Source organism: Lipotes vexillifer, unplaced genomic scaffold, assembly GCF_000442215.2.
Source record: "Lipotes vexillifer unplaced genomic scaffold, Lipotes_vexillifer_v1.1 scaffold713, whole genome shotgun sequence".
Lineage (NCBI taxonomy): Eukaryota > Metazoa > Chordata > Mammalia > Artiodactyla > Lipotidae > Lipotes > Lipotes vexillifer.
The window spans coordinates 169,612-190,273 of NW_006773157.1; the positions used below are offsets into that span (position 1 = coordinate 169,612).

The 20,662-nt window shown below is 52.1% G+C and overlaps 1 protein-coding gene across 1 annotated transcript in view; it reads right to left on the minus strand.

Annotated features, from left to right (window-relative positions):
* IGDCC4 (immunoglobulin superfamily DCC subclass member 4) overlaps positions 1-15,636 on the minus strand; it is a 37,148-nt gene extending 21,512 nt beyond the window's left edge. The window contains exons 1-7 of the mRNA XM_007448139.1: positions 15,557-15,636; positions 14,939-15,294; positions 14,037-14,101; positions 7,004-7,043; positions 5,461-5,802; positions 4,450-4,791; positions 3,599-3,740 (exon numbers count right to left, since the gene is read on the minus strand). Coding sequence (XP_007448201.1) covers positions 3,599-3,740; positions 4,450-4,791; positions 5,461-5,802; positions 7,004-7,043; positions 14,037-14,101; positions 14,939-15,294; positions 15,557-15,636 — 1,367 coding nt within the window. The remainder of the gene's footprint in view (positions 1-3,598; positions 3,741-4,449; positions 4,792-5,460; positions 5,803-7,003; positions 7,044-14,036; positions 14,102-14,938; positions 15,295-15,556) is intronic.
* Positions 15,637-20,662: the final 5,026 nt, after the last annotated feature.

Genomic DNA, 20,662 nt, shown 5'->3' on the forward strand with positions numbered 1-20,662 from the left:
CAGGTTTCTCATCTGAAAAATGGGTTTCATTATTCCTGCCTACTTCACAACCCCGACCCTGTTAACGTGTCATAAGCTCTCATTAGATAATGGTAACAGCTATCTGTGCTGTTTGTAGGTGACTTTTTTCCCTTTAAGTTAGTATGTTTTATCATTTTAAAATGAATTCAAATTTCAAATAAAACAAAATAGCTACTTATAGAATGAAAAGCAACCTCTAGCTAAAAGGAAGGGACCATTCTCTTTCCAAGCCTCAGCCTCAGCCTGCTGCCCGTACCCACAAAAGCCCACTTGGACCCAGGGATTCAAGAACAGAGGAGAAATGACAGCTGCTCTGAATTTCCTGAGGGCCAAGGAGCCTCCACCCTGAGCCGTTCAGAGATCCACCCAGGGAAAAGGGACACTAGCCGAGGGTCACATGAGGCTGACAGACACGATGGACCCTAGGAGATGGGTAGGGCAGAGGACTGGACTAGGGAGTCTGCAGTAATTAAATCCATTAGTGCCATGGTTTTAAAGTGTGAGTGAATGGTGATAACAAAATGATTTCAAGGGGATCTAGACACAGGTTTTTATTCCAGTGGTTATATATTCATTTTTATGGCTACCTTCTATTTAAGGTCAGTGCTGCTGGTTTTCCATTTTACTGCAGTGAGATAATGTTCCTTTTTAGTATGCGTTAAAGTTACAAAAGAGAGAGTTGATTTGAAGAAAAGTATTAAGTTAAGTGTTGTATAAATGGTTGAGGGATGGCCAAAAATATGACAGGGGTTTGTGAATGCCTGCGATCTGGGAAACTTTGCTCTCATTGATTACTGGTTCCCGTGGAAGAAAAATTATCCCCTATCATTAGAAATTAGTATAAGTATCAGGGAATTGCCTCGGGGTCTAGTGTTTACCATCAGTTCCCAAAATATGAACATAGACCCTGACGGAGTGTGCTTATTAACTGCACATGTGCACAGCCTACACCAAGGCATATGGTCTCCTTCAAATCACTGGGCTGAGTTTATGAATAGCATATTTCTATGTGAACTCTATCTGGGTATGTGTAAAAATACATACCTTGGGCATAATCAAGTTGCTGTTTTAGATATCTCTTTATTCCCCCCCCACACACAATGTGCTGGGACATGTGAGCCTGGCTTATTTATAGATGAGGATCACTTTTCAGAGGACTTGGGGGCAAACACTCCCAGAGGCCAGGAACTGGCAGCTCCAGCCTCCTGGGAGAGGCCTGAACTAGATGTTGGGAGATGAGGGAACGCCTCTGTTTGCTGAGAAACTTTGGGGAAGTAACTTCTCTGCTCTGAGCACAGCTGGACCACTCCAACTTTAAGCCAGCCTACAACAGGAGTTTCTTCAGACCCTGTGGCTTCCCCACTCCAACCACCAAATCATCCACCCCAGGGCTCCGCTGTCAGATACTCTCAGCACTAGCTGTGTGACCTGGGGCAAGTGACTTCTTTCACTGATCCTCAGTTCCCTCATTTAAGAATTCAGATAACAGTATCTGCCACAGCCATACAGATAGACCTGGAAGGGGGTTCCTTATGTGTTAAGTGAAAAAAAGGAAGTTGCAATATAATCCCATTTTTGTTTTCTAAAAAAAAGGTGATTGAACAAAAAACCCAGTATGTACAATATGATATGTACAATATAAAGAGAATATTTATAAACATACAGGGGAAAGGTCCAGAGGATAGACATCAAAACTAACAGAGGCTTTCTATGGGTGATAAGAGGACGAGCCATTTTTGTTTCTTCTTTTTTGTGTATATGAATTTGAAAAATGTATCTAATAGGAATATAAACTAAAAGTAAATAGAGGAAAATATGAAAAATAAGGAACACTTACCTTGAAGGATCATGGGAAGGATTAAGTGAGAAAACACAGCTCTAATGAAGTGAAGCCTCTTGTGACTTTTAACGCAGGGAGAGTTTTCTGCTCTCTCCCACCCTCTCTGGGGGCTGTCCCAGGAGTAGACTCTCACTTGGTTCTCATCCAACAACTCGCTCACAGCGGTGAGAGGCTCCACATTTAAAAGGCACAGAACTTGGGACTTCCCTGGTGGTCCAGTGATTAAGACTCTGTGCTCCCAATGCAGGGGGCACGGGTTCGATCCCTTAGGTCAGGGAACTAAGGTCCCACAAGCCATGCGGCAGGGCCAGAAAAAAAAAAAAGAGGCATAGAACTGAAAATGTCAGCGCTAGGAAGGCTGGGTTAGCATTCCCAAGGTCTCCTCCCTGGAATGCTCATTCCTAGGATGTTAACAGCGTTCCTGCAAGAGGGGCTCTGGGCAAATGAGTCTAGGAAGGATTTGGTTAAACAAGTTAAACAGGTTTCTCAGTACAGGGCTTCTCAGGGCCTTGTCAACTCCAAGAGGGGGATTTATAGGCAGTTTCCTCATCTTATTTGACTGCGGAGTACTTTTTTTTTTTCAAGAATCATCTTTAGGGACTAACGTTCTAAAAAAGAACACACTTTGGAAACCGTGATCTAATCCAACCCACTGGACCAGTGGGGCTGACCGATCACCAAAGTCAACAGGATCACTTATATCTTGACCTCTCACCCTTCTTCCTCACTTACAACTGTTGCAGGGATGTGGCCTGGGGCTTTTCTATCTAGAAGTTTCTCTTACACTCTCACCCCTACCTAGACACGGGCAAAAGTCAGAGGAGATGGGACAACTCAATACACTGAAGACAGGCTAGTTCCAGGGCAGGGAGATCTGGAAACCAGTGGTTCTGAGCCTAAGGAATCCCACGTCTGCTGGGAGAGGAGAGCGTCAGCTGGTAACTACAGCTAGAGAGATGCAGGGAGAGGACGGCAGCATGGCTGGGAAAGGCCTTTGGAGCCACATTTCCAAAGGTGTAAGACTCCATGTGGTGGCAGCCGAGTCATGAGTCCAGTTCCAAGACCACAGATGCAAATGAGCCTTGTGCTTTCTGGACATGCTGTGTGTACCTCTGGGCCTTCCCAGGAGGCCACAGTAGGGATCAGGTCCTGGGTCTAGCCTCTGCTTCTCTTCTGCCCTAGAAACCCTTCCCTAGGATTGCTCCATTGCCTTTATGGGGAGAGAGGAGGGTGAAACAGGAAGGACCTCCACAACCTGGTTATCAGATGCTGCACCCCACTGAGCGGAACTGAGAGAAGAAGAGAAGTTATGCATCCAAGGTAGAAACTCCAGAGGAACCTGCAAAGGGAAACCCTCTGGGCCCGGAACAAACAACAAATGTTCTGCCAATGACTCACCGTGTGGCCTTGGTTAAAGCACAGCTCTTCTCTGGCCCTTGGTCTCCTTCGCAATAAGGCAAGTGGTTGGACTACATATGCTCTGAAGGACTCGATAACTGCTCTCTACCCAAGCCCCATAGCTTGGTGGGTGGCCTTCCTCCCAGGGAGCAAACACTTGTGACACAACTTCTCTTTGGGACCAGAAATGGGCTGAGCGTCAGGTGGTGGTTGGCTCCTAAGTCAGTTTGGACAAACGGAGCCACCCTGACTCTAAGAAGCCCAGTTCCGGAGCACATCCCAGGGCCCTCCTTGGCTGCCCCCCGGGACCCACTCTCCTCTTGCCCACAGGACACTCACCGAGGCTCCTCAGGCACCATCACCTGGTCCTTCTCCCAAGTAATGACAGGTGCTGGCAGCCCTTCGATGTGGCACTGAAACCGAGCGGTCCCCTTCTCCTCCACCGTCTGAGACTGCGGGTGCAGGGAGAAGCCTGCAAGTGCTGGGGGTGAGGACGGTGAGAAAACGCAGGGACAGGAGAGGAACACAAGAAAGGAGGCCACAGCGAGCAGACGGGAAACACACACACACACACACACACACACACACACACACACGGACACAGAGACACAGGTTGACAGAAACACATGCAAAAAGAATTCAGACCAACGGAGACACAGTTGGAAAGAGGCAGTCGGAGAATAAGAAGTGGTGATGACTGGTCAGATGCTGCAGGCAGAATGAATTCCAAAGTCCCCCTGCCTTACATCACCATATGGTTGGACTACAGTAAGATGTACATTTCTTCTGGCTCCCAAATTGTTTCATGGTGATGATCTGTGCCTCCTGAGAAACCCCCAAGAGTGAGTGAGCTGGACAACACAGCTCGGCTCTACACACTCCACCTGCTATGGGGGTGGGGAGCATCTTTGTGCCCCTGACATGCTTAGAAACCTCTCTGGCGGGCTTCCTGGAGGAGAGCACGAGTCTAGACTCTCAAACTCACAGGGAAGGAAAAGGAGGAGGAACAGAAGAGCAGGGAAGAAGTGAGACTATTGAACAGTGAGGAAGGGACCCACTGAGCAGCACAGGAGGCAGGGAAAGGGGGCGTGGCTCAGAGACAAACCTTTGTGCAAGTATCTAACTGCAGACCCCACTTCCCACACCCCATGTCTTATGGGCCTCAGCTCAGTCCAAGATGTAGCACTTACTGGCAAGCTTGACCACCGCAGCCTGGCTGGCCACCACTCCAACGGGGCTGTGGGCCAGGCAGGAATAGCTGCCCTCAATGACCTCTGAAGCCCCAGGGTCAGTGCCTTCGGGAGCTGGCAGCCGGGACAGCCACAGGGAGCCATTGGGTAGCAGGCGAAGGTGGTCGTGCTCGGGCAGGATGCCTCCATCCTTGCTCCACGTGACGCTGGGGGGGGGTCCTGCAGTAGCCGCCCCCAGACCGCAGTCCAGCACTGTGGCTTGCTCCGGGCCCAGGATCACTTGCAGCGGCCCTGCTCCACAGCTCAGCGACACGGTCGTCTTCCGGGGCAACGGCTGCTCCCCTGCGTAGAGGAGGGGGCACCAGGGTCATCAGTGTGTCCTCCTACATCCCACAGCCTCCGGAGCCCGAAGTCACTGGACACAGAGACACAGGTTGACAGAAACACATGCAAAAAGAATTCAGACCAACGGAGACACAGTTGGAAAGAGGCAGTCGGAGAATAAGAAGTGGTGATGACTGGTCAGATGCTGCAGGCAGAATGAATTCCAAAGTCCCCCTGCCTTACATCACCATATGGTTGGACTACAGTAAGATGTACATTTCTTCTGGCTCCCAAATTGTTTCATGGTGATGATCTGTGCCTCCTGAGAAACCCCCAAGAGTGAGTGAGCTGGACAACACAGCTCGGCTCTACACACTCCACCTGCTATGGGGGTGGGGAGCATCTTTGTGCCCCTGACATGCTTAGAAACCTCTCTGGCGGGCTTCCTGGAGGAGAGCACGAGTCTAGACTCTCAAACTCACAGGGAAGGAAAAGGAGGAGGAACAGAAGAGCAGGGAAGAAGTGAGACTATTGAACAGTGAGGAAGGGACCCACTGAGCAGCACAGGAGGCAGGGAAAGGGGGCGTGGCTCAGAGACAAACCTTTGTGCAAGTATCTAACTGCAGACCCCACTTCCCACACCCCATGTCTTATGGGCCTCAGCTCAGTCCAAGATGTAGCACTTACTGGCAAGCTTGACCACCGCAGCCTGGCTGGCCACCACTCCAACGGGGCTGTGGGCCAGGCAGGAATAGCTGCCCTCAATGACCTCTGAAGCCCCAGGGTCAGTGCCTTCGGGAGCTGGCAGCCGGGACAGCCACAGGGAGCCATTGGGTAGCAGGCGAAGGTGGTCGTGCTCGGGCAGGATGCCTCCATCCTTGCTCCACGTGACGCTGGGGGGGGGTCCTGCAGTAGCCGCCCCCAGACCGCAGTCCAGCACTGTGGCTTGCTCCGGGCCCAGGATCACTTGCAGCGGCCCTGCTCCACAGCTCAGCGACACGGTCGTCTTCCGGGGCAACGGCTGCTCCCCTGCGTAGAGGAGGGGGCACCAGGGTCATCAGTGTGTCCTCCTACATCCCACAGCCTCCGGAGCCCGAAGTCACTCACCCCAGGTCGAGGAGGGCAAACCTCAGAGAAAGAGGTCTCATGGAGAGACCTGTGTCTGGATCCTGGCTCTGCCTCTGACTAACTGTGATCTCGGGCCAACGGCTGCACTGCGTTCCCATCCTTCCCCCGCTGCTCAGCTTCCTCATCCACAAAATAACACAGTTCTTAGCAAAAAAGGAGAAGCAACCCAAATGCCCGATCACCTGATGAACAGATAAATATATCACTCAGCCATCAAAAGAAGTACTGATTCTTGCTACAACATGAATAAACCTTGAAAACTTTCCTCAAAGTGAAAGAAGTCAGTTACGAAATGCCACATATTGTATGATCTCATTTCTGTGAAATGTCCAGAGTAGGCAAATCCATAGAGACAGAACGTAGATTAATGGTTGCCAGGGACCAGGGAGAGGGAAGAATGAGGAGAGATGGCGAAGGGATCGAAGGTTTCTTTTTTAGGTGATGAAAATGTTCTAGAATTAGATAGTGGTGATGGTTGCTCAACCTTGTGAATATACTTAAAACCACTGATTTGTACACTTTAAACGGTGAATTTTTTGGTATGTGAATTGCGTCTCAATTTAAAAAGACCTAGTCATTCCTTCCTCAGAGGGCTGTTGTGAGCGCTCAATGAGATGCTGTGTGGTAAAGGAGTACACAGTACAGTGGCTGGCCTGGCACAGAACTGGGGCTCAGTAATGTCATTCCCTCTCCTGGAATCCTACAGATCGTCCTGACCACTATTACCCAAAGCACTTCTGCCGCAGTGACTGGGAGAGGTAAGCTCTCCTTCCTGCAGCTGATTCCCCCAAAGCCACGCAGCAAGCCGGTGCAGAACCCAGTCCCTGACCTTCTCCAGATGCCCCAGAAGAGCCTGCAGCTCCAACACTGCCCTGGCCGCAAAGGGAAGAGCAGGAGAACAATGGAGGAAGGGAATGCCATCCCAGGGTCAAGGCAAAAACACACAAATGCCAAGCTTATCATTTTAACCAACATCTCAGCAAGGCCCAGTAACCGTTATTCATAGAGAAATAGCTGGTTCTCTTCCAGTTGTATCTTCCAGACAGTTGACCTGCTGCCTTCCTGTCCCATAAAAGCTTAATGGCCTGAGGTGCCCTCTTACCCTCTGGCCCGACACCTTGCTTAAAGGCGTAGTGGTATGTCTGAGAGTGAGCCAGGGACAGAGGTGAGGACACTCATTACAAGGCAGGCCAGGGCTGACAGAGCCCTGTCAGGGGCATGCAGAAAGCACAATGGCTAAGGACTCCGGCGACCCTCAGTTCTAGACCCGGCTCTGTCACGGTCTAGCTGTGTGGCCTTGGGCCAGTCACTTCCGCCTCTGGGCTCTAGTTTACTCAAATGTAGTGGGTGATGTCGAAGATTCTATGATGGTAGGATTATTCAGTGAGCTGGACTCACCTACTCCTGAACAGATAGAGAACATCATCTAGACACACACACAAAACTGTAGACACGACCTGCCATACCTAAACACGTGCTCCCCCCGTCTCTGCCACACTCATCAACACCTGGACACACATATATGCCAACACTTAAACCCCTGAAGAGGATCAAGACTGAGGGGAGAAGAGAGGTCCTAACTGGCTGAGATAAGGAGGCCAGGGCAGAATCCAGGCCTGTGACACCACAGTGGGAAGGACAGACAGACAGGGTCTGAACAGGCCTCTGCCTTTCTTAAAGGCTCCGCTGGCACCTCGAGCTACACAGCTGGGCTCAGCATTACTAGTGGGTGCAGCGAGGAGAAGGCAGCCCTTGCCCTCACTCAGTTTCCAGTCTAACTGGGGAAACCAAACTGGCATTCGCATCACTGAGGGCCATGTGCTGGGGTGGAAAGAGCATCTGACCTTGGGGCAGAAGGTCAAGGTTCCAGTCCTGCTGCTCCACCTACCACCTATGTGACGAGCCACTTTGCCTCTCTGGGGCCCAGTTTCCACATCTGTAAAAATGAAGGTGATACTATGGAGCCTGTGAGGATTAAACAAGATGATGTGGGTCAGGTCTCCAGCCCAGAGCCTAATGGGCACCAATCAAAGAATGGGAGCTTATTCTTTAAAGGCATTTCGTAAACTGGAAAGGGATGTACAAATGCAAATTGCTATTCTTAACATCCAGTCCCTTCTCTATCTGAGGCCCTAGATTCTGATGCAAACACGGTGGGGGGAAGGCCAGCCCGGGCTCTCAGCCCAGTGGCTTCCAATTGCCCCATTCCGGCCGCTGAGCAGTCGGTTTGAGTTTCAGGGGAGAAAAGCCCCACATGACACGAATCCCTGAGCCCTCCGGCAGCCTCCCTACCCCCCAAAGCACGTCCGGGGCTTGGAAAATCCCCCGCTGCGCTGAACAAACAATGTGAACAGTTGGGGCCCGAGCAGCTGCTGGGTCTGTCAGCAGCCTGGGCTCCTGCGGGCAGGACGGCGGCCAGAGGGGCTGGGGCTTGCTGGGGAGCCCAGAGGAGGCTCTGATTCCCTTCCTGAATATTCATGGATCAGCAGATGTCTGGCTGCCCCACCTCGGAGGAGCCCAGCACCCAACAAGGCAATGCGGAATGGGAAACCAACAGGGATGTAGATGTGGGGAGAACCCGGGATCCCTGGGGGGGTACAGGGCTGTGCCGGGAGCCCAAGCCGGCCCACGTTGATGGAAACGTATGCAGAGCCTGAGATTGCTCATTTTATAGATGGGGAAACCGAGGCCCAAAAGGGGAGGTTCTCACCTCTCTGGGAGACAGTCTGAGGACATCCTGGGCGTGAACCCAGCATTGAGGAGACAGCTGCTCCCAAATAAGAGGGTTCTCTCTGCCCCAGCACCCAACCCAACTTCTGTGCCCAGGACGTGCATCCTTAGAGGCTCACCTCAGATGCCACATCCCTCCGTGAAGCTGCCCCTGCCTTCCCCAGGGAAGGGTTTTCCTGGGTCTCACATCATGTAGCCACTTGGAGGTCCCTTAGCCATTCTTCCTCTTGCCTTCTTGCCTAAGGCGGACCATGGGATGTGGCGGGACAAGCCTTGGCCTGGGGTCAGAGTTCTGGGTCCACCATGGGTTGTATGACGTTGGGTCTGCTTTCCTCCTTTCAGCCTCGGTTTCCCCAGTCTTAAAATGAAGAGTTGCCACATTTCTCATTTTCACCAAAATTCTCCCAGCGGCAGAGGACACAGCAGTATTTGTTTTAATGTAAATGTGGTTCCTACACCACCAAATCTTTTTGGGAAAGTGATGCTCTGGGGAGTGGACCTTGTTTGTCCAGTGGTTTCGTGGCTGCGCCTTTCCTGCCACCCCCCAGTCCCCTGTCATGGCGGACCACCAAGCCCCTCCCAGGAGCACTTCTCAGTGCTCCCTCTAAGGACTGGGTGGACATAGCGGACACTTGCTGTTGGCCAGCTTTCTGCCTCGAGGGGAACTCCCTCTCCCACAATCCCTTCTCCTCAGTCTCCTCGGTGGGACCCTGCCAGAGACACGGAGCTTCTATGCTTAGGAGCCCCAGGGCCATCTCTCAATCTCCTTCTGACATTATTTTACCCATTTACAGGATAAATTAGATTTTATGAGGCCAATTAGAACCCAGACAGAAAGGAGGTTCGCTGCTGAGCCCCAGGGCCAGCTCAGTGCTCTTTCGTGGGACTAGTGCGGGCCTGGCATAAGCCAGGGTTCCATTCTTCAGTGAGCTCTCAGGAACTGAGAGTTCCTGGGACTGGGGGATGGGGTGGGGAACAAAGCCGAGATGCCTCCTTCATTAAGCCAAGAACTTGCCACAAACATCAATGCCTTGTCAGTTTTAATCTCAGAGCCCACCAGATTTACAATTTGTTTTCGGTCCACACGGGCAATTCTTCATGACGCCATCACCACTCTCCTCTCCGAGGAGACACAAGTCAGTTTCTTCCAGAAACCTCCTTCCCCGCCCCCCCACCTTGGCCACCTCCCATACCACACACTAAGCCCCTCCCACAACAGCTGGAAGGAGAACTTGGGACAGTTGCCTGGGACACAGGGAAGGCAGCGTTCCCTTCATCTGTGATCCTCAGGAGACAGGCTCAGCCTCAGCAGACTTAAGAGCAAAGCCACTCAGCTTGACCTGCCTACCTCCTGTTCCCTGTCACCCTGGGTCCCCACCAGACTAAACCACTTCCCGTTCTCTGAAAGCACACTGCTGTTCCATGCGTTGCCTGTGCTGCTCCCTCTTCCTTCAGTAGCTGTGCCATCCTGGGGTCTGATTTCGACGCCTCTCCTTTTTTCTGCCCTATAGGACCCTGGGCACCTGGGTCATTGCAATTAGCAGTCTAGATTTTTGACTTGCCTTTCTGCCAGCGAGGCAACAAGCCCAAGATTATTGTCCTAGTCAGCATTCTAATTTCCTAGGACCTGGCACATAGTAGGCGCTCAATAAACAGTTCTTGAACAGATGAGTGGACATGCGGAGACACACTTAAAAAGATAAGACACAGAGCCCCTCATGCTTTTCCAAGCCTCAATTTCCTTATCTGGAAAAATTATAAGAACTCCCTTCAGGGCTGGGGATGACGTGGATAATATACGTGGAAACTGCCTAGCATACTCTGTGGCACCTATGAGACACGTAACAAAATGCTTAAAAAGCACCAAGACAGGGAATTCCCTGGTGGTCTGGTAGTTAGGACTCTGCGTTTTCACTGCCGTGGGCCCAAGTTCCATCCCTGGTCAGGGAAATAAGGACTAAGATCCCGCAAGCCGCCTGGCACGGCCAAAAAATAAATTAAAAAAAAAAAAAAAAAGAAGCACCGAGACAGAACAGCAAACTCACATTGAAAGAAACTCTTCTACTTACACATTACCAGGACTGGGGAGCTCACTACCTCACCTCTTCTGCTACATGGATGGTCTGATTAAAAGTACCTTCCTTAGATGCAAGAGGGAGGAGATATGGGGATATATGTATATGTATAGCTGATTCGCTTTGTTATAAAGCAGAAACTAACACACCATTGTAAAGCAATTATACTCCAATAAAGATGTATAAAAAAAAAATTACCTTCCTTGTGTGCCCAGCCTTGTCTCTCTATGCTCCATTCATTTGCCAGAGCTCCAAACTAAGTGACAAGGTAATGAGCCCCTATGGAACCATCTGGAAGTCTTGGCTCTGCACCAGCTTCCATGCTCAGGTCTGCACCTGAGAGAGAATTTACTGAGCCTCGGCTTCCCGGACCACAGTGACCCCACAGCCCCTCAATTCCAGAGGAATGCCTCAGCCTCAGCAGTGAGGCATTTAGCTGGCAGCACAGCCAGCCCCAAGGACAAGGATTCCATTTCTCTGCACGTCAGGCCCAGGTCATCCACCCTCTGGTTTTCTTCTCTCCCCTCAGGTGCTGTCACCCGCCTCTGGCCAGGCTGGGGCTGGGGTCCTTCCCCATCAGAACCACTCTTCTTCTTCCTTCCCCCCAACCCGGGGAGCTGGGAGCCCCCAGGCCTGCTTGGCAATGACATCTGTTCTGCATCTGGAATTCTGTGTCAAGTCTGGTTTCTGTACCTCAGAAACAGCGGAGGCAGAACAGGATGCGGTGGGTGGGGATGGGTGGAGTAGAGTGGATTCCAGAGCCCAGACCCAAACACACCACCTGAGGGGGGCCAAGCCCAAAGTTGTTGATAACTTCTCAGGTGAGGGAGAGGGGGTGAAGAGAGATGGAACTTGCATTCACGTGTACCAAATCCCGGGAAAGTACGGCTGCTCCAAGAACCTGGAGACTGCTTCCAGTCCCAGTTCAGTCCCCATCCATGTAACTCTGGGAATTCACTCAGTTTTCTCATCTGTAAAATGGGTTCATGCTAAAATTATTTCTAAGTTCCCCTCAGTGCTGACATTCAATGATGCTAACTGTGGGATTACTCAACTTGAAACAACGTACCTTTAAGAGAAAGAAAGGAAATGCTGATTTACACATAATGTATGATTACTTGGGCCATGAAAATACATACAAGATCAATGAAGGTTTAGATAACTTCTGGATTATTTAGATTCACTATTAAGAGAAACTATTGGGTTGGCCAAAAAATTTGTTCAGGTCTTCCGTCTTATGGAAAAACCCAAACGAACTTTTTGGCCAACACAATATATTTGACCTGGTCCCTAACCTCCAAGATGAGGTCAGAGAGGGCCCCAACACCCCAACTAACTGAAGTTGGTCTCTGAGCTTCTGGGCTGAGAAAGGGATGGAGGGGGGAGTTTCCCCGTTGAGGAGAAAGCAGCTCTCTTGTTCTTAGAGCCCTCCTGCTACTGACCTCTGGCATCACCACCCCCCAAATTCTGACTGGGTGGAAGGGAGAACCCCACTTCTTGCATGTGGTGAAAACAGAGCATTTGGCATCCCACCACCACCCCTAGACAGGAGTCCCATTCGCATACATCTCCCCAGTTCCCAAGCCCTGACCCAAGAGCAGTGTTCGGGGGAGACGGGCAGTCACTATCTTGACACCAACACCAGCCCTTCATTTTGCCATGTCGAAGCTGCTGAAGTGTCTATTATGTTTTACTTCTCTCTCCCTCACTCTCTACAAACTCAATCTATCCTCACATCCTGCCAATTCTACTTCCTAAATATCTCTAGAATCCACTGTAGCCATCCCAACTGCCACTACTCTAGTTGCCAGCAACATCCTCTCATGGATTACTACCACAGCCTCCCAAGAAGCTACAGCTTCCTGCCTCCATCCTGTCCAATCATTCTCCACATCGGCTGGAGTGAGCTGATGCAAAGCTGATCTTAAAACCCTCCAAGGGCTCATGCAGGCTCTCAGGCCAGAAACCTCGGTGGGGCTTACAAGCCCCTTCATGAGTTGGGTCCAGCCTCCATCTTCAGCCTTCTCTTTTGACACTCTGTGGCCCCTGTTCCATTCCTCTCTAACCTGCCCCACCCTCCCGCCTTGTGCTCTAAACTCCAGCCAGATTTAGCTTCATTCAGTGGTCTAAAGGAAGTCACCCCTGAGCGTTTGCACATACTGTTCTCTCTGAAAAACTCTCCCCATCATCACTCTCCTGCAGGGCCAACTGACCCTCTGCACTGAGCTCTATTATTTACCGCTTCCTGGAGGAAGCCTTTCCTGAACTTTCTAGACTACCTGTCAGTCTCCTCCTTATTTACTATATTTCAGATACCAGTCACGTGCTATCCGAAAAGGGTACTCAGTAAATATTTGTTGAATGAATGAATAAATGGCCTCTGTCCAGATCGGGGAGGCTAGTCAGAACTCTATAAGAGTGTCCCCAGGCCTGACGAGCTTTGCACACTCAAAGGATTTAGGACTGAGGGTGAGCAGTTTCTTCAGCCATGCACACTGCTGCCAAGGGAGCCCCAGCTCGGGCCCTGCCCCTGCCTTGTGCACTCGGGAGCCCCAGAGAGGAAACTGAGCCCCTCGCAGGGAGGCCCCACCGATACTCCATAATGCCCGAGTGAGTGCAGTTCCCAGTCCTGATTCCGCTTTGCTAGATGACCCCGAGCCCGGTCCGGAGCTCTCAGAAGAGGGTGGGCCCAACTATTCGTTAATCCCCTGGCCTCCAGGAGGACAGACGCCTCTCTGGCACTTCCCCTCCCCCTCCACCTGACAACCCCAGGCCCCCCACTTCCCTAGCCTAGCCGCTGGGACCCCGCCTCCAGGCGGCCTCCTGCCGGGTCCGCAGTCAGGTCTGAAAAGGGGCGTGTCTTTGTAGGCAGAGAGGGGGTCCGAGTAGTTCCCGAGACTTTCCCACCCGCTGTTTGGGCTTCCTGGAGATGGGCCGGGGCGGGCCAGGCGGAGGCTCCTTCCCCCCTCCGCCGTCCCTGCCTCCCTCCCACGTGGCCTGGCTGAGTCTCTCTGGAAAGCCACAGCAGCTGGAGAGAAATCCTCCTCCCCACCCCCACCGTCAAGTCCCTCCCCGACTGGCTCCGGACACATCCTCAGCTCCCCCCTCGGCTGGGAAGGCGAGAACTAGGCGAACAAAGCGGGCAGCCCATCCCCCTCCCCAGCCCTACCAACCACCTAGCCCACGGGCCGCCCCGAAACGCATACAGGACCGAAAGGGAGAGGGCTGGGGGTGGAAGAAGGCTTCCTAGGCAGAGACGCTTGGGACTCCGTCACCCCATCCCCAGCCCTCTCTCCAGCGAGGGCAACTCTGACTCTTACCCACCCTCACCTCGCACTGAGGTGGGGGGTTGGAGGAGGCCTTGCTGACCCCGTCCACGCTTCTCAGATCTGCCCCTGGGGGTGGGGCAGGAGTGACACGCGTCCCATCCTGAGAGCGGGTGTCGGACACGTCCACGAAAGCAACTGGTTTCCTGCGCCCTCCCCCAGCCCACTCCCGGCCTCGGGTTCGGAGGGGGCAACACTCCCGCGCTCCCCACCCCCTCCGCCCAGCCCCACCCAGCTTCAGGGACCACACCCACCAGACAAAGTTGAGTATTTTATCACCACTATTCCCAGTCAATCCGCAATCTAATGCTTCTGTCCCCCCACCAAGGGCATGGACACTCTCCGAAAGCCAAGGCCAAATATTAGCTCAGCCCCATAAACACAATTACACACGCTCTCGACACACAAATGGAGGTGCAGACGCCCCCCCCCCACACACACCCCTTTACACTTCCAACCCGGAGACACGCGCGGTAAAGGCAGAGCCCGCCCCGCACAAACCACCGGCACCTCAGCCACGGCCCGCGATGCCACGCCGCGACCGGCCACGCGCTGCGGACACATACGCCCCGCAGAAGCCCCCTCCCCACTCTCTGCACGCGGTCGCGCGCGCCCACACACACACACACACACACACTCACACACTCACTCCGGACTCCGCAGACCAAGGACACACACCCCCTGCGGACAAGTACGAGCCGCAAACGTCCCCGGCCGCGGCTCGCAGACCCCAGAGCGCAGGCATCGCGGGCACAAGGACGCGCAGCCCGCACCCCCCACCCCGCCCCGGCCCCAGCGCTCGCTCGGGACTCGGGACGCGCCGGCCCCACAGCCGGCTCAGCCCCGGGTGCCGACGAACAGTCACCCCGCAGCCGCTCCCACCACTGCCTCAGCGCCCGCCCTTACCGCGCGCGGCCAGCAGGCAGAAGGTCAGCGCGATGAGCCTGCCGCCGCGGCCAGCGTACCCCCGCGCCATGGGGCCCGGCCCGGGCTGCCGCCGCCGCCGCCGCCTCCTCCCCGCGCCTCGGCCGCCGCTGCCGGGGGAGGGCGCGCCGGTCTTCAGTGGCCCGGGGAGGCGCGGCGCCGCGGGCGGGGGCGCGGCCTCGGGGGCCCCGGCCCGAGCGGGGGCCGGCGCGGGGGCCCGGGCTGCCGCCGGCTCGCCCGCCCCTCCATCGCCATCTTGGGCGAGCAGCCCGAACGGGGGCGCCCAGCGGGCGCGGCTGGTCGGGCCCCGCAGGGGACTCTGGCCCGCGCGCTCTGACCTGCGCCGCGCAGGGGCTCAGCTCTGCTAGGGTCTGCGCCCCTCTGCCTCGCCCTCTCCGGATCGCCATGGCCCCCGCCCCCCCGCATTTGGGCAGCTTGTTTCTGGGTCTGTCTCTTCGTCTCTCTGTCTCGGGGTCTCTTTCTGCCTCGGTGTCTCTATTTCTTTTCTCTGCCGCTGCCTCAGGGTCTCCAACATCTCGGTTCCAGGCTCACTGGAGGCAGATTCAAGGCCTGGGTTTCTGTCCGATGACCCCATCTTGCCACTTAAGCCTGTCCATTCCAGCCCAGGTCCTGGCCTGAATCCTCATTAGCTTCTCCACCTGCAGACCCTCTGAGGACATGGCGGTTCCCTCGTCATCCCCATTTACCTTGCTGTTCCAAGCTGATGGCTTCTCTGGACCTGCTTCTTTTGCTCTTGGAATAACCAACCCCTGCAGGGCATTTACTCTACCCCAAGCACTGCCACACTCAGACCTCTCTGCAACCCTGGGAGAGACAAGGAAGGTTTGATTACTCCCATCTTTACATGCAGGGAAACCGAGGCTGGAGGAGGTGAAGTGACTTGCTTAAGGACCCGAGGCTAGGGAGCAGCAGATGCAGGACCTGAACCCTGATTTTCTGACTCCTGAAGGTCATTTCCCACTCATTTTTCAACTGTGCTTTCTCTGTCCTAACCAGACTGGTTGTCTCAGTATCCCACAGTTCTTTTTCTAAAGCCAGGGATTCAATGATCAGGCAAAGTGTAGGGGGAAGAGTACAGATTGAATGACCTATTTAAATGTCCTTTCCAAGACCAAGACGCCATGGTTCTTCATCCCCTCTATCTCCAGTGTTCCCATGGCTTAGAGCCATTTTGTCTCTGTACCCAGAAGGTACTTTACCCATCTGTTGCTAGCTAACCCTCAATAATGACCAGCACTTTGCAGGTCTAACGGGATCTGGCATTTATTCATTCATTGCCAGGCCCATCAGCAGCATTTGACTTAGCCCATCACTTCTACTTGTTTCTCTTAGTGGTCTCATCTGGTCATCAAGGTTTTAAATTACATCTTTATGCTGAAGATGCCTGCATTTATATCTCAGCCTGGACCATCTCCCCTGAACTCCAGACTTGTGTATCCATCTACCTGCTCGACATTTCCATTGGCTAATAGGCATCTCAAATTTAACCTGTCCAGGGAATTCCCTGGTGGTCCAGAGGTTAGGACTCCGTGCTTTCACTGCCAGGGAACTAAGATCCCTGCAAGCTGCTCAGCTTGGCCAAAAAATTTTAAAAAACAAAAACAAATTTAACAGGTCCCAAACTGAGCTCTGATCCTCCCTATTAAACCTGCTTCTCCCACAGTCTCCCCCATCTCAGATCGTAGCAGCTCCATCCTCCCTGATGCTCAGGTCAGAAACATTGGAGCCATTCTTAACTCTTCACTTTCACATCCTTCACACTTCACCTTCCTGTTACCACCTTGATCCAAGCACCATCACCTCTCACCTGGATTGTCACAATAGGCCCCTCACTTGTTTATGTCGTTCTCCCACTTCAGTCTTTTCTCAATATAGCATGAGTGATCCTATTAAAATGGGAACAAGATCATGCCACTTCTCTGCTAAAAACCCACCAGTGCCTCTTAGCTCTGAGCAAAAGCTAAAGTCCTTCTTATGACCGGAAAGCCTACGTGATCTGGAGGGCTGTTTTACCTCTCTGACCTCACCTTCTACGCCATCCCCTTTGCTCACTGCCTCTCCAGCCACACCAGCCCCCTTGCTGTAACTTGATAGCAGTCAGTCCCCTCCCTCCAGCCTCTAGACCTTTGCCCAGGTAGTGCAGGTCTGGAGCTCTGTCCTCCACCCCTCATATCCTCACAACTCCCCCCACCCCCCACCGCCATATCTCGACTTTTTTTGTGTGTTTTTTTTTTGGGTGTTCATTGCTGCGCAGGGGCTTTCACTAGTTGCGGTGAGTGGTGGCTACTCTTCATTGCGGGGCAAGGGCTTCTCATTGCAGAGCACGGGCTCTAGGCATGCGGGCTTCAGTAGTTGTGGCTCGCAGGCTCAGTAGTTGTGACACACGGGCTTAGTTGCTCTGCAGCATGTGGGATCTTCCCGGACCAGGGCTCGAACCCATGTCCCCTGCATTGGCAGGCGGATTCTTAACCACTGCGCCACCAGGGAAGTCTCTAACAGTCTTTAGTCCCGTCTTCCTAAAATGCTCTACGTTTTACTTATTTTATTTGTAGTCTGTCCTCCCAACCAGAAAGTGGGCTTTGTAAGGACAGGGATTTTTTTTTTTTTTTGGCGGTACACAGGCCTCTCACTGCTCTGGCCTCTCCCGTTGCAGAGCACAGGCTCCGGACGCGCAGGCTCAGTGGCCATGGCTCATGGGCCCAGCCGCTCCGCGGCATGTGGGATCTTCCCAGACTGGGGCACGAACCCGTGTCCCCTGCATCGGCAGGCGGACTCTCAACCACTGTGCCACCAGGGAAGCCCAAGGACAGGGATTTTTGTGTGCTGGGTTCACTGCTGAATTCTAAGCATCTTGACCAGTATCTGACACTGTGTAGGTGCCAGGGGGCCAGGATAAAAGATACAAGTCACTGCTCACAGGGACAGTTGTGTCCTAAGTGGCATGCGATGGCAGGGAGAATGGGAGCAAGAGAAGGAAGGACTAACCGTGTGTGGTAGGGGACTGTTGAGGGAAAAGTCTTCACAGAATTGTTGATTGTTTTAGATGTTTAACCTAGGTCTTGACAATTTAAGGAGGGAAGGACTGATGGTGGGGGAAGAAACACCCTCTGCAGAGGCCCTGTGTGTAGCATGAGGGCACAGGAAATGGCAGAGCCAGTAATTAACTGCATTGATATTCACAGGTCACCTGTTATGGGTCAGGCCCTGGGCACTGGGAGCAGGGTGGTGAACAAGATGATTCTTGCCTGCATGGTGCTTAGTCTGAGAAGTGAGCCTACTTAGCATGTAGATAACTAACAGGCAACTATAATACTGTGTGATACAGGCTGGGATGGGGTGCAGGGAGGAAGGGCACCCAGGCCAAACTTGGGGAAGGCAGAGAAAGCTTCTGGAGGAAACAAATACCTGAACCAGTATAAGCAGAATGTAGGAGGTGTGAACTGGGCAGGAGGGCAGGGGTGGGAGATGAAGCCAAACAGGGAGACTGGGGCTGGGTGAGCAGTCCTTGCATGTTGCCTAGAAAGCAGTTGATCAATCGAATGGATAAATGAACAAACAATCTGTCACCACATAAAGAGTGTCACTAATTCCATAGCTACACACACAAATCCAATTAATTTCTCTGCATTCATATCTTAGCACACAGGCTATGGGCGGGGAGCAGGCGTGAGGTGTGACAGGCTCAGGCCAGCCAAACGCAGTGTAAGGAATAAGAGCCATGGTTCTCGTCCTGCCTCTCTTACACACTTGCTCTGGGACCTTGGACAACTTCCTTCCTCTCCCTGAGCCTCAGCTGCATCACTGAGAAAAATAAGAGGGCTGGGGGATGATGCACATTTCTAACGAGGAGTTCCAAAGAGTTCACACCATTAAAAGTGGATATGGCACTGGTCTTAATTTCTTTCTTTTTAAATCAATCACTAGGGCTTCCCTGGTGGCACAATGGTTAAGAATCCATCTGCCAATGCAGGGGACATGGGTTCGAACCCTGGTCCGGGAAGATCCCACATGCCGTGAAGCAACTAAGCCCGTGTGCCGCAACTACTGAAGCCCACGCACCTAGAGCCCGTGCTCCGCAACAAGAGAAGCCACCACAATGAGAAGCCCAAGCACCGCAACGAAGAGTAGCCCCCGCTCTCCACAACTAGAGAAAGCCCACGCGCAGAAACGAAGACCCAATGCAGGCAAAAACAAATAAATAAAATAAACAAATCTATTTAAAATAAATAAACAAAGTATTCTATTATTTTCCCCTTTCAAATGGTACCATGGAACACCTCCAGGTGCATGTGTGGTGCGGGGGGGGTTCATGGGTGGAGGGCCGATGGACACTGTCATGGTTTCTACCATTAAACAGCTTAAATTTTTTTCAGTCTTAGTTATTTATAAGTTGTTTAATAGCCACGTTGGACCACGAGATCTATGACAGGAAGCATGAGGAGTACTGATGGCTAAACTACAAAACTCTAATGCTGAGGAAAGAATGATAATTTTGCAAATTTACCTGTGGTTGATCATCATCAGAAAAGAATGTTATAGTCTTCTAATCAAAAGCCATTAGTGAGGGACCTCCCTGGTGGAACAGTGGATAGGGTTCCACGCTCCCCATGCAGGGGGCCCGGGTTTCGATCCCTGGTCAGGGAACTAGATCCCACATGCCTGCTGCAGCTAAGAGTTCACATGCCGCAACTAAAGAGCCCGCCTGCCGCAACTAAGACCTGGTGCATCCAAATAAATAAATATTAAAAACAACAACAACAACAAAGTCATTAGTGACTAATATGTCAAAAGCCAGTGTTTAAAAAAAATAAAGTCTAATGATAATTCAATCTAATCTGGCTTTTTATTTACCAGAAAGTCAGACTGATTGTATCTGTAATATGTTATCTGTTGACAAGTACCTCCCAATAGATCAGTGGTCCCCAACCTTTCTGGCACCACGGACCGGTTTCACGGAAGAAAATTTGTCCATGGACGAATTTGAGCGATGGGGAGCAGCAATTGAAGCTTCGCTGGTTTGCCCGCTGCTCACCTCCCGCTGTGCAGCCCGGTTCCTAACAGGCTGTGGACTGGTACCCGCCCACGGCCCGGGGGTTGGGGACCCCTGCAATAGATCCTAAAATCTTATATTTCACATTTCAGAAATAAAACTCAAAATTTTTTTCACTTTAGCACAAAATAAAATCATAAAATGAAAGCAATTTTTGTCTATTTTTTATCCTATAACATAGGATGAAATTTCAACTTGCAGTTGGTCCCCATTTAGTCTTGTTTGCTGACTAAAATCAGCACCCATCCCTTCTTAAATAGGGTAGAGTGTTTTTTAACTCAGTTTAATTAAATGTTAAAATTGTCCTCAATTAACAATATACTGTTATAATTTTTTTTCTTAAAGTAACTTCTTTGAGATAGTCTAATCGAGAGGTAACATGTTGGGAACAGGTCAACATAGGGGTCTAGAAACTGGGAAAAGGCTAGAAGACTGCTGTTTTTATTAGTTTGACCAGGTGGATGGGACGTTATCAAATAAAGAGAACAGAGGGAAGAGCCAGACAGAGGAGAGGGGAGACAATTTGCTCTTTTAACATCTTGAGTGTGATGTGTCTGCCTGGCCTGGCAACCAAGTGAAAAATGTTAAAACCCTAGAAAATGCCGTTTTGATCTGAACAGAGATATCAGAACCAG